At 40.0% G+C, this 14,291-nt stretch overlaps 1 protein-coding gene across 1 annotated transcript in view; it reads right to left on the bottom strand.

Annotated features, from left to right (window-relative positions):
• Positions 1-14,291, bottom strand: part of LOC311232885 (disks large homolog 4-like) — a gene marked incomplete at both ends in the record, with an annotated part of 412,013 nt that overhangs the window by 13,070 nt on the left and 384,652 nt on the right. The window contains 4 exon segments of the mRNA XM_084319719.1: positions 5,334-5,524; positions 8,808-8,922; positions 10,299-10,401; positions 12,669-12,825. Of these exon segments, the coding sequence (XP_084175845.1) occupies positions 5,334-5,524; positions 8,808-8,922; positions 10,299-10,401; positions 12,669-12,825 (566 nt within the window).

Below are 14,291 nucleotides of genomic sequence, written 5' to 3'. Positions count from 1 at the left end.
TCTCTATTTCGGTGGTTGCGCCTTGAAAACTTTGGGAACCATGTATTTATATATTATATATATATAGTATCTATTAATGCGTATCAATTAGATACTCGTAGGGCTTGTTTTTGTGTCTACTTATTCAGAAATAGTTTAACTAATTATTTTCGCTAGCAAGATCTCTTTCGATTATTCATTCCATTAAGCCTACTGCCAGCAAGCACATTTAAAGAAATATAATCTGATTGATTGGGGTATTGAGGGATTTAAAATTAGCCTATAGATTATGCATTTAACTTGTCTGCGAGGCTATTGAGCCGTACTGTATTGTACCCATTCTGCAATCTGTTAATAAAGTTTGCAATCAATCAATCAATCAATGCCGTTAGAAAATCAGGATTTCTGCGATCGACAGCTGCTGTCTTTTCAGGTGAGGCGGCCGTGCACAATTATCCTAAGTATCAAGTCTGGTTCGAATTACGAGACTGAATCAGCCTTCGAGTTAATTGAATCTGGATAATGGGACTTTTGATCGACTTAGTTGAACCAGGTACGGGGAATAGGGCCCAGATGGACTAGTCTCTTCCGTGTGTTATGTTGTGTTGTGTTGTGTCATGTTGTATTTATTGCTGGGAAGGTGGGGGGGGGGGGGGGGGGGGGGGGGTAAATGTTCCTGTTTTATGTATATCCAGAGCTTCAAACACTCTGTACCGAACACAAATACCACAAACCTGGTTGTGTGGCAATAAAGGTATCTTGTATTATTGTATCTCTACCCTGTATCAGAGTCAGGGCTGCAGAGCCATTATGCCACGAAGAGAAATGTGAAGAAACTCGGAAGGATTTTTTTGTATATATAATTATTTTTATTTGTATCTACTTTTTCTCCCCCTTTTTCTGTATTTTTCTCTCATCCCAATTTTTGTCGTTATACCAATTCCCTTCCCTCTCTTCCTGGTCGTTGCGCGCATTTTCCCCCCACTCGCCGGTCTAGGGAGGGTTGAAGACTATCACACATGTCTCCTCCGATACATGCAGAGTCAGCCAGCCGCTTCTTTTCACCTGACAGCGAGGACTCTCATTGGGTGAGTGTAAATGGTAAATGGCTGCTTTTTTATATAGCGCTTTTATCCAAAGCGCTTTACAATTTGTTACTTACATTACCCATTCACTCACACATTCACAGCGGAGGCAACCATGCAAGGTGCCGACCTGCTCATCGGGAGCAATTAGGGGTTAAGTGTCTTGCTCAAGGACACTTCGACACGCTGCCCGGGTGGAGCGGGAATCGAACCGGGAACCTCCGGATTGCCAGACGACTGCTCTACCTCCCGAGCCACTGTCGCCCCACGTAACACGTGGGAGCAGGGAAGTACAGGTGCTGAGGGGGCTCCAGCACCCCCTGCTGGCGGGGAGTTGTAACTGCAACTGCAAGGTTGTTTTGGCTTTTATTCCATTGTAATACCGAGGCTACTCAATGTCACAGACAGAGCGGCACTGCACATTTACCCTACTCTTGGAATTCATTACCGGCCAGATCCTCATAGGTGTGCTGTCTCGATAATGCAGTGTTATTAAAGCAGCGTGTAGCGGAAGCATGAACCGGTTAGGCTTCGAATAGACGCGGCCTGGAAGCGTCAACGCGGAACTGGAAATCCGTTGGTAAAAAAATAGACGCGGCCTGGAATCGTTTTTGGGACGCTGAATGGATGGCCAGAACAAGCCAGCAGAACTATCCGAGCCCCCGGGAGGGTGGTCGAAGACCTTTTGCATGTCGGCGATGTATGCGGGGAACGAATTGCAGAGGGAGGGACTGACTGAAGTGGATAGCTGTCACCCATTCTAACGCAGGACCCTTGAGCAGACCCGACAGGTAAGCGATTTTAGATGTATCACTTTGGAATCTGATACACATTGAAAAATAAAGGCACAACATTTAGAGACGTCCCCGTCGTAGCGTTCTGGTGCGGGGACATGGGGCTCCCTGTACAGGGGCGCGACAGGTGGGGTAGGCTGGGCAGAGATGTATGCATCAAAACGGTTACATTGTTTGTCGCTCCGCAGAGCTGAGCGTGAGAGCGCGGAGTTGGGCAGTGGTCTCCTCTAGTGAACGAGAGTGTTGGTTTACCAGAGTGGTAAACCTATGACGTTATTATATCACTTATCTAAGCACCCCCAATGCTGACTGAGATCCCGCGGCCCTGTGGGAGGATCACACTACTCCCTCGCTGAGCAGGCGCGCCGACCGACCTGTAGGAGTCGCTGTTTACAACGACCAGGACCCACCCCACCGGCTTCCCACCCGCTGACACTGCCAATTGTGTCAGTACGGACAACCGACCAAGCCGGAGGTACCGCGGCAGCTGGATTCGATCCCACTGTCTCTGCGGTGGTAGGCAGACGCTTAGTCCGCTGCGCTACCCGGCCGCCCGCCTAATTTTTTTTTATTTGTATAATATATTCACAGTGTGTTTCATTAACCCTCAACAATCATCATCGCCACCTACTGGCCTGGTTTGTGTGAGCATTTTAAATCGGTTTTCCGTTCTTGTGTGGAAGGGGAGATGTTCTAAAAGACTGTGGTGGACATGAATGTTTTTTTAATACGGAGGAGGCGAAAAAGGCGCTTTCAGAAATATCCATGTACTGTGTGGACAGGGCCTCAGTCATCTGGTACAGACAGGAGCTTGACCCCATTGAATCGATTCTACACTTTCAAATGACCGGTTGGTTCTTACTGTAGGGTTCCTCCAGTTTGCTCTGAACTCTGAAAAACTGCTTTCTCCTTTGATGCTTCCAACACCTGGAATGTCGTCCGACTGACTCTGAAGCTGAAGGTTCTTCCTTCTCTTCCCTTCTCTCTTCTCTATCGCCGACCACTGTGTGTCGAATTGTAACTTAAAACTGAGCAGATCTTGTATTGTTTATTCTTATTTATTGTGCCATGCAATTGCTAATACACTGTCTTTGTTTTCGTCGCTGAAATTAAGGGTAACCTCTGTGTCTCACGAGTTGAAATAAAGGTTTGAAATTAAATGAAATGAAATTGAGCTTGCATCAGTTCTAACTAAAGGATGGTGTCTTACTGATCAACATCATCGTCGGTAAGTAAGAACTATGTCAAGGGTTCCAAAAACCACAACTATCCCTTTACTCTGCATCTCAAATGAATGTTTAGGGCCTTTCACTACCACACTACAGAAGGTTAACCTTTCACTACCACACTACAGAAAGTTAACCTTTCACTACCACACTACAGAAGGTTAACCTTTCACTACCACACTACAGAAGGTTAACCTTTCACTACCACACTACAGAAAGTTAACCTTTCACTACCACACTACAGAAGGTTAACCTTTCACTACCACACTACAGAAGGTTAACCTTTCACTACCACACTACAGAAAGTTAACCTTTCACTACCACACTACAGAAGGTTAACCTTTCACTACCACACTACAGAAGGTTAACCTTTCACTACCACAATACAGAAGGTTAACCTTTCACTACCACACTACAGACGGTTAACCTTTCACTACCACACTACAGAAGGTTAACCTTTCACTACCACACTACAGAAGGTTAACCTTTCACTACCACACTACAGAAGGTTAACCTTTCACTACCACACTACAGAAGGTTAACCTTTCACTACCACACTACAGACGGTTAACCTTTCACTACCACACTACAGACCGTCTGTAGTGTGGTAGTGAAAGGTTAACCGTCTGTAGTGTGGCTGTGAACGGGTTAACCCTTTGTCGTGTAGCAGTGAAAGGGTTGACCTTCTGTATTGTCGCAGTGAAAGGGTGCACCTTCTGTAGTGTGGTAGTGAACGGGTTAACCCTTTGTCGCGTGGCAGTGAAAGGGTTAACCTTCTGTATTGTCGCCGTGAAAGGGTTAATCCTTTGGTAGTGTGGTAGTGAAAGGGTTAACATTCTGGTAGTGTGGTAGTGAAAGGGTTAATCGACATTCGACTGGAGCACGTCATGCACTTGACGCTCACGTACCTTGAGATCCCATGGTGTCCCGACCGTGGTCCTGCAATAACACAAAACACAGAGCCTTAGCAAACCATATAGGTCACTGACCTCACTACAGAGGTTATCATGTAATCAGACAACGCAGCAGCTCATCGCTGGTTGGTGCAGGTATCCCCATAGATATCTATATAGAACACTAGATAGCTTACCCGCGCTGCCGGCCAATGTAGAGCGACGTCGTCGTAGGGCGGCCATCTTGCTCGAGGCAGCTCAGCTACTGATAACATTCATGTCTACTTTTTTACTTAAAGGCATTTTATTCTTCTTTTTTTTCAAACCGTTTGAATCATAGCCACGTTAATAATGCTTGTAATAAACCAACCCTTTTGTAAATCCGTCAATATTTCAGCGAGTTATGAGTATTTTTGTCTGTGCAGCTCACTCACCCTCACTCAAGGCTGACTCGAGCAAAATGGCGGCGGTTCAGTGACGCTGGTGACTGCTATCTAGTGTTCTATATAGATATCTATAGGTATCCCCTCCCTACTTCCCATTTCCCCATGTGGAATGCACCTGATTGGATAAATGACATGATGGTGCTCTATGCGACATCTAGTGGCTGAATGTTATCTATATAGCACCTTTATTGGATCAATGACATGCTGGTGCTCTAGTCTAACATCTAATGGCTGAATGTTATCTATATAGCACCTTTATTGGATAAATGACATGCTGGTGCTCTAGTCTAACATCTAATGGCTGAATGTTATCTATATAGCACCTTTATTGGATAAATGACATGCTGGTGCTCTAGTCTGACATCTAGTGGCTGAATGTTGTCTATATAGCACCTTTAAGACAACCAAAGTCTTCTATAGTAAATCATAGATATATAGAGAATGTATATATATATATATATATATAGATATATAGAGAATGTTGGAAGGCTGTTGTTCTATAACGGCAGACAGCTAACATGAGGATGATGTGGTCAGTTTGATCTCTTACCCGCTCTTTGGTGTTCATGCGAGAGGTCCACTCCTTCCTCTCCACCCTGCAGGGGGTCAGCAGGAGCAGGAAGTCAAGAAAGAGGAGCGGATGAAGAAGACAAAGAGTGCAAATGTAACTAGCTTAGCACAAATAAATGGAAGGGGATGCGGGATAGCTTCCTACTGAACACACAGAGAGGAAACTGGCATCTATCTTCTTGTCTGACTCTGGAGAAGACGGCAAGTTAATTTCCCATAATGTTACCGTGTTCCTTTAACTCAATAACTCAATAAACCAAATTAATTTGCACCAGACAAGAGCAAGCAGTAGTTTAGAGTGTTCCTTTATTAACGTGGCTCCAGGCTAAGTGGTGAGGACGGCGGCGGTCTGACCTGTGCTTGCTGGGGATGAAGCCGACCTCCTCCTGGTCGTTCTGGGGGCTGACCCTCCGGGCCTGCCACCACTCCTCGTCCCCGCAGTCCAACACGTGCAGCACGTCTCCGAACCGGAAACCCACCGCCTGGCTGAGGAAGCCGCAGTCGGCCGTCTTGTCGTAGTCGAAGAGGGCCCTGGGGAGCCGTGACAGTAAGACATTGTAATAGAAATATTGTCATGTCATTATAGATCTGTGTGTAGTGATGCACCGATGTGAAAATTGTGACCGATACCGATAACCGATATTAATATTGCTGTTCTGGCCGATACCGATATTTACAGATGTCAATATCTCTGTATAGAAAACACTTTTTTATGATAATCAAATAAAGAGCTATTTTCCAAAACGCATATATATATATATTTTCTTTACTTTTGGAACTTATTTTCAGAAATTACTGATATTTTTAAACGATTTAAGGCCAAAACATGTACAAATAAATAAAAAAAAGAAAAAAAAAAAAGAAAAAGATTATTTATTTTTAATATCGGCCCTATCTTGATATCGGACCGATACCGATGTGTAAAAAAATTCCCATATTGGCCGATATTATATCGGTGGCCGATATATCGTGCATCACCATCTGTGTTGAAATACATATTCTATCTCTGATAGCTTGACTAGTTTAATATGATCAACTAGTCTAACTACAGCCCAGACACTAGGCTACAGTCTGTGTGTGTTTCTTTAACAACGACCACGGTTGAGGAGATATGACCATGGCCTTTACTCTTGTTCTAGTGTGAAAGACATAACATAAGCCTAGATCCGTCTTTTGTTATGATTCCCTAACTGGGGCATAATTCTTGTTTACCTTTCGGTTACATCTGGTGTCTAATGTAGGTCATTTCAATTATGTATTTAATGTGTGTCCGACCAAAAGCTCTGTGTCACTTTCTGGTCAGACGCATTGTGTGTACACATGATTGTCACTGATTATAAACCGATCTCCGTATTAGCAGATTAATAAACTATGTTCTAGGGCTGACCCCTATTAGTCGATTAGTCGACTAATCGGTCGAAAGGAGCCGTAGTCGACTGCCAACCTCTTAGTCGAATACAAAAAAAATATATATATATATATTTTTTTTATAAAACAATTAAAATTTACATATTTTTTTATCATTCTTTCCAAAAGAAAAGAGGCCTAGAAGCGTGGCTAATGCTAATGGCACGCATACCAGAGGCTAACTGCCTACGAAAACAGGCACAGAGGCACTGAAAGAGGATTTCACCCATCTAATGAACACACTAGACTAGACAAATATCAAGATGTATCCATCAGTGGACCAATTGCATGCTTTTGCAGAGGACAAGACGCCTTCAGTCGACTCCTTCAGACATTAAGCACCCCCCACAGCCCAAATGGAATGATAAAAAAAAATAAAAATTTAAAATATTATACTTTTTTTTTTTTTTTTTTAGGTCGACCAATAGTCGACCAACGGCAAATTTTGGCCAATCCTAGTCGACCATCCAAATCCTTAGTCGGGGACAGCCCTAGGCCAATCATAGTCGACCATCCAAATCCTTAGTCGGGGACAGCCCTACTATGTTCTATGTTTTTATATACAAATGACTCGATCGAAAATTCCTACAGCTTACTGTCATGGCTCATTTTTTATATTCCAACATCATGACCAGAGAGCGCTGAGGAACCGTGACAGTAAGACAACATGACCAGAGAGCGCTGAGGAACCGTGACAGTAAGACAACATGACCAGAGAGCGCTGAGGAACCGTGACAGTAAGTCAACATGACCAGAGAGCGCTGAGGAACCGTGACAGTAAGACAACATGATCAGAGAGCGCTGAGGAACCGTGACAGTAAGTCAACATGATCAGAGAGCGCTGAGGAACCGTGACAGTAAGACAACATGACCAGAGAGCGCTGAGGAACCGTGACAGTAAGACATCATGATAACAGAGAGCCCTGAGGAACTGTGACAGTAAGACATCATGATAACAGAGAGCCCTGAGGAACCGTGACAGTAAGACATCATGACCAGAGAGCCCTGAGGAACCGTGACAGTAAGACATCATGACCAGAGAGAAGGGGAAAAGGACTTCACAGCCCACACAACTTCATCAGACTGCACTCTATATTGCTGGTGGGAATTGTTGCTATGGAACAGTCAGACGGGCAAGCATCCGTCACTAGGGTTGGGCATCATTTGGATTTGAACGATTCCGGTTCCGATTCCGATTCTCCACTTCGATTCCTGTTTTAAACGATTCTCGATTCCGATTCTTTGAGGTGCAGGTCAAAACAGGTCACAGCTTATTTCGCAGGAGATTATTATAATTTTTTTTAAACATCTTTTATTTTCTTCATACTATTCACATTGTCAGTTGACTTGATACAGTTTCATTTGGTTGCTGTACTGTAACTAGGGTATTAATTAACAAAGTAAAAACATTTTTGTTTTAGAATCGAAATGAACACATCCTGTAGACACACATTGTGTATATGGATCGCTGCCATAACTCAATAATCGAGATGATTTGGGTGTTTATTATTATTATACAAACCGGAAATGGATCGAATAAGCCATCAAATAAGTGGGATCTTTTTACTCCAGTCTCATCGTCGAACGGTAAGAGGACGCTGACATCATTTTCAGCGCGTTTGTTTATTATTATTCATGCAAACTGCTCTGATCAATATATCACCCATACTACATAAAGCATTTACTGACGATCACGGAATTATAAACGACCCCCCGTTCATCCGCGCATAAGTCATAACGTTTAGGATCATGTACAGTTGACATTTTTAATATAGCGTGTATCGCCAACAAACGGCAGTTGATAATCTATATATGCGTTTATGCCTATAAATCACGTTCTAGGAATTACTGCAGAAAACGATAAAAACGTATTTATATTCTAGAGTCGGTATTTTCGTATGAATCTATGAATGAAAAAGTATAAGGTTCCCACATCCTGAACGATAGATAATCGATGTTGAATGGGCCATAGTAATGTCAATTTAGCAATACAATTTAAAAAGTTATAGCCGTGCAAAGAAGGTAAACATCTCCATAGGCTTACAGTGGTGGCAGTGATCATACATTGATGGATATAAGCGTGGCAGTTAATGTGTTAAGAATCGAAATTCAAACATGTTACTTCCGGTTCCAGAACCGGAAGTTAGGAACCGGTTCCTATTAGAACCGGTTCTCGGTGCCCAACCCTATCCGTCACTGACTGACACTGTTACATGTGACTGTCCTGTATGTATTTATGTATACAGTATATGTATTTATTGTGGGGGTTGGGAGATGGGATGGGGGCGTTTGATGTCCGATGTTTCATGTTGATGTCCCAAACTGTACCGCAAACAATTACCACCAACCATCGTTGTGTGGCATTAAAGTATGTTGTATCTTGTTGTATCTTGTCGTGGTTACAGACCTTATGTAGAAGCCTCTCTTTGGGTTGCTCCTCAGAGTGGTGGTCCCAGAGCCCATGCTGCTGTTCATCAGCTGTTCCCTCAGATCGTGGATCTTCGCCTCGAAACGGCTGTACTCTGAACACAGAAAGAGGAGAAGAAGAAGAGGAAGAAGATGAAGGACGAGAAGAAGAAGATGAAGGACGAGAGAAGAAGATGAAGAAGAAGATGAAGGAGAAGAAGAAAAAGATGACAAGAAGAAGAAGAGGGATAAGAAGAAGATGAAGAAGAATGAAAAGAAGATGAAGAAGAAGAATGAAAAGAAGAAGGAGAAGATGAAGGAGGAGGAGGAGAAGAAGAAGAAGAAGAAGATGAAGAAGGAGAAGAACAAATGTATTGTATTTTAAGTTACACAATACTACGTATGGTAGATGTTATAGGCTGTCTTTATTGTGTATGGTAATATTATAGGCTGTCTTTATTGTGTATGGTAGATATTATAGGCTGTCTTTATTGTGTATGGTAGATGTTATAGGCTGTCTTTATTGTGTATGGTAGATGGTATAGGCTGTCTTTATTGTGTATGGTAGGTGTTATATACTTTGAGCTACAGTTTCTGTATGAAAGATGCTATACAAATAAAGTGTATTATAATTATAATTATAATAATAATAATAATAATAATAATAATAATAATAATAATAATAATAATAATAATAATAATAATAATAATATAATAATAATAATAATAATAATAATAATAATAATAATAATAATAATATTATTATTATTATTATTATTATAATAATAATAATAATAATAATAATAATAATAATAATAATAATAATAATAATAACAATAATAATTATTATTATGATTATTATGATTATGATTATGATTATGATGATTATGATTATGATTATTATTATTATTATTATATTATTATTATTATTATTATTATTATTATTATTATTATTATTATTATTATTATTATTATTATTATATTATTATTATATTATTATATGTTTATAGGCTGTCTTTATTGTGTATGGTAGATGGTATAGGCTGTCTTTATTGTGTATGGTAGGTGTTATATACTTTGAGCTACAGTTTCTGTATGAAAGATGCTATACAAATAAAGTGTATTATAATTATAATTATAATAATAATAATAATAATAATAATAATAATAATAATAATAATAATAATAATAATAATAATAATAATAATAATAATAATAATTATTATTATTATTATTATATAATAATAATAATAATAATAATAATAATAATAATAATAATAATAATAATAATAATAATAATAATAACAATAATAATTATTATTATGATTATTATGATTATGATTATGATGATTATGATGATTATTATTATTATTATTATTATTATTATTATTATTATTATTATTATTATTATTATTATTATTATTATTATTATTATTATTATTATTATTATTATTATTATTATTATTATTATTATTATTATTATAGCCTTTACCGTCTGGTCTGTACTGAGCGATGATGGTGACGGTCTGGCCGGCGTTCTTCAGGGCGGCAGCTGCCTGCTCATGTGTCGCCATGCGCAGATCAACGCCGTTCACCTGATACAGGGAGGAGACACCGTTAAAGGTCCAGTCAGCGATCCACATGTAAACAAATAAAAAAATAATAAGAATGGAGACATTATTTTCATTCTCCAGTTGACTCACTGAACTCTTGCTACAAGGACTAACACTTTTCATTTTGTGGCTGTAAAAGGTTTAACCCTGTAAAACGGATTAAGAAAAGTTCAAGAAAGCATATTTTCCATCTACACATCAAACTAACTAAGGATGTGGTACGTGAATATAACCCACATTGATATTATATTAAAAAAAATAAAATAAAAAAAAAGCAGTTATTGAGTTTGAATATGGCCACTGGTCATCTGAGACGTTGAATCCTTGTATTAATTACATCTCAGTGAAATGATAAAGTAGCTGTGGCTATAAGACAAGGTCTTGTTATTTATTGTACACAAATGTGCAAAATAAATCAGTATTGTTTTGTAGTAAGTGCTTCTTTAATTAACACCTACTAGTTTTTTTTTTAATCCACTTTTTTCTCCCATTTTCTATATTTTCTCCCATCCCAATTTCGTATCATCCAATTCAACCCTCCCCTGTCTTTGAACGCTGTTTCTTGCCTCCCACAAGCCGGCTGCAATGTGGACTAAGTCATACATAGCACAAGTCCCCTCCGGTACTTGAGGTAACAGCAGTCGCATCTTTTTACCTGCGCAGCTCGATCTCGCAGTGGCGAGGAGTAACGCGTGGGAGGCTCACGCTGCCCCCGACACTTTCTGATTCTACTGCGCAGGCGCACCAACCGACCTGTAGGAGTCGCTGTCCACAACGCCCGATCCCCACCCATCAGTTTCCCACCCCCTAATACGGCCAATGTGTATTAGTACGGACGACCAGCTAAACTGAAAGCAAATGTGGAGCGCTGGGCTCGAACTGACGAGCCCAGCGTCTCCAGCATTTCGTGGCGAGCGCCTTGCCCACTACGCCACGTAGCCGCCCAATTAACACCTACTAGTTCTGGGTCAAATGTATAAAAGATTCACACATCCTACATGAGAACAAGTAGAAGGTAAGAGCCTCGTGTTAAGATCAACACATGTGAATACATTTAACATGTTACATTTCATCCCAGTATGACCCTTGAAAGGTCTCGGCATGGAAGCAGTGATTGTTGTATGCAATACAGTACATCCTTAAAGGTACAGTACAATGAAAATCTTGTTTTTAAATTTCATTGATTTTTTTTGATTTTTTTAAATCTTTATTTCGAACATGCAATGAATACAAACAAACAATAACAAAAGCAAAACACGACTCAATCTACATGTTCGAAAAGGAGTAGGAAGAAGTATACACTTATTGAATCCTACCCCTTTTCCACTACTCAAATGAGTGTACTATTTTAAAACATAAAAAAGAAAAAAAATATATATATATATGCAAAACAAAAAAACTAAAACTATATATGTAAAACATGAAAGAAATAAAATAAAAATGTAAACACCCGTGAATATCAAGTCCCTTCCTCATCCCTCGTGAACATCATTTCCTTATACTTCAGTTTGAATTGGCTCATGTTTGGACATTGCTTTAGCACCACATTCAGACTGTTCCACAGTTTCACTCCACATACAGTATTGAGATGCAGTGTCTTCTCATGGTAGTGCGTACATTTAGAACTTTTAAATTGAGTTCTCCCCTCAGATTATAACCCCCCTCTCTATCAAAGAACAGTTCTTGAATGTTTCCTGGAAGTACATGACCTTTTGCTTTATACATTAATTGTGCCGTTTTAAATTCCACAAGATCATTTAACTTTAATGTTTTTGACTTTAAAAAATAATATGTTTGTGTGATCACGATAACCTGCAATGTGAACTATCCTTATGGCCCTTATTTTCTTTATTTTACGGAAGGTATGTTGATGTAACATTACCCAGTATGTTAGAGCTGCTGTTGTTGTTGTGAAAATGATCAGTCACATCTAGCTGCTCCGATTGACCCATCAGTCACACCTAGCTGTGTGCCCCAGGACAGGTCAGTCAGTATGTTCTTCCTGTGCCCCAGGACAGGTCAGTCAGTATGTTCTTCCTGTGCCCCAGGACAGTTCAGTCAGTATTTCTTCCTGTGCCCCAGGACAGTTCAGTCAGTATGTTCTTCCTGTGCCACAAAATCTGAAATATCAGATTTCTAGCTTTCGGAGAGAGTGGTACACTGACAGGAACGTCCCGGGGCACCGGGAGAATATACGTGAGCGACGTTCGTCTTTTCACGAGTGCTCAGATGAGACAGTGTCTGCTTACGCTGAGGATCTGGTCTCCTTTGTGCAGCTCCCCGCTGAGGTCGGCCGGGCCGCCCGCCAGGATGAAGGAGATGAAGATGCCCTCTCCGTCCTCACCGCCCACGATGTTGAAGCCCAGGCCGGTGGAGCCGCGGTGGATCACGACCCGCCGGGGGTCCCTGCCTGAGAGATCACCACAACCATACCCTGCCATCACACTGCAGAGAGAAGACACACTTAGTATGGCCTGATCACCACAACCATACCCTGCCATCACACTGCAGAGAGAAGACACACTTAGTATGGCCTGATCACCACAACCATACCCTGCCATCACACTGCAGAGAGAAGACACACTTAGTATGGCCTGATCACCACAACCGTACCCTGCAATCACACTGCAGAGAGAGGACACACTTAGTATGGCCTGATCACCACAACCATACCCTGCAATCACACTGCAGAGAGAGGACACACTTAGTATGGCCTGATCACCACAACCATACCCTGCAATCACACTGCAGAGAGAAGACACACTTAGTATGACCTGATCACCACAACCATACCCTGCAATCACACTGCAGAGAGAAGACACACTTACAGTAGCATGGCCTGGTACCTTCAAGAATCAATAGATATCATATATATATATATATATATATATATATATATATATATATATATATATATATATATATATATATATATATATATATATATATTTGTTAGGGGTGGGGAAAAAGTCGATACAGCAATATACCGCAATATTAGATAAGATAAGATAAGATAAGATATTCCTTTATTGATCCCCCCTGAAATTCAGGCATCGTAGCAGCATGGGGGAGGGGGGAGGGGAGGTACAGGTATGGACAGTGTAATAGTAGAAAGACATAAATACAGGCAATACAAGTTATAGTACAGTAGAAAAGTAAAAATAGGCAGTGTAAACAATATAATTAACTCTGAATATATGCATATGAGCAAGTGTGATCAAAGGTGCAGATGAGGGTCTGTATGCCATGTATATCAGTTATATTTAGGGATGTCCGATATTATCGGCCGATATAGGCATTAAAATGTAATATCAGAAATGATCGATAAAAAAGATATATATATATATATTTTTACATTTATTTAACCTTTATTTACCCAGGCAAGCAAGTAAGAACAAATTCTTATTTTATTTATTGTCAAAAGTATGTTAATTCCACAACAAGAGATATGTAATGTTAATTACCTGAAATTATTCCGTTTTTTTTGGGGAGCAAACCCTGCATATATCGGTATCGGTTGATATCGGTGTCGCAAATTAAGAGTTGGACAATATCGGTATATCGGATATCGGTAAAAAAAGCCAATATCAAACATCCCTAGTTATATTAAACATTACAAAAAATATGGTTACAATAAACACTAGAGTCTAAATATGTACGTAAAGTATACAGTATACACAGGTGCAGTATACATAAGGTACCCTAACCGACGTGATACGTCATAGATATATATAGAATAGAATAGAATAGAATAGAATAGAATAGAATAGAATAGAATAGAATAGAATAAAAGTACTTTATTGATCCCGAGGGAAATTCAGCTCCCAATAAACATTTAGGTAGTCAAAAATCACAAATAAGAATAAGAATAC

The sequence above is a fragment of the Notolepis coatsorum genome (assembly GCF_963971535.1).
Source record: "Notolepis coatsorum genome assembly, chromosome: 8".
Classification (NCBI taxonomy): Eukaryota; Metazoa; Chordata; class Actinopteri; order Aulopiformes; family Paralepididae; genus Notolepis; species Notolepis coatsorum.
This window is presented reverse-complemented; position numbering and strand designations above follow the sequence as displayed.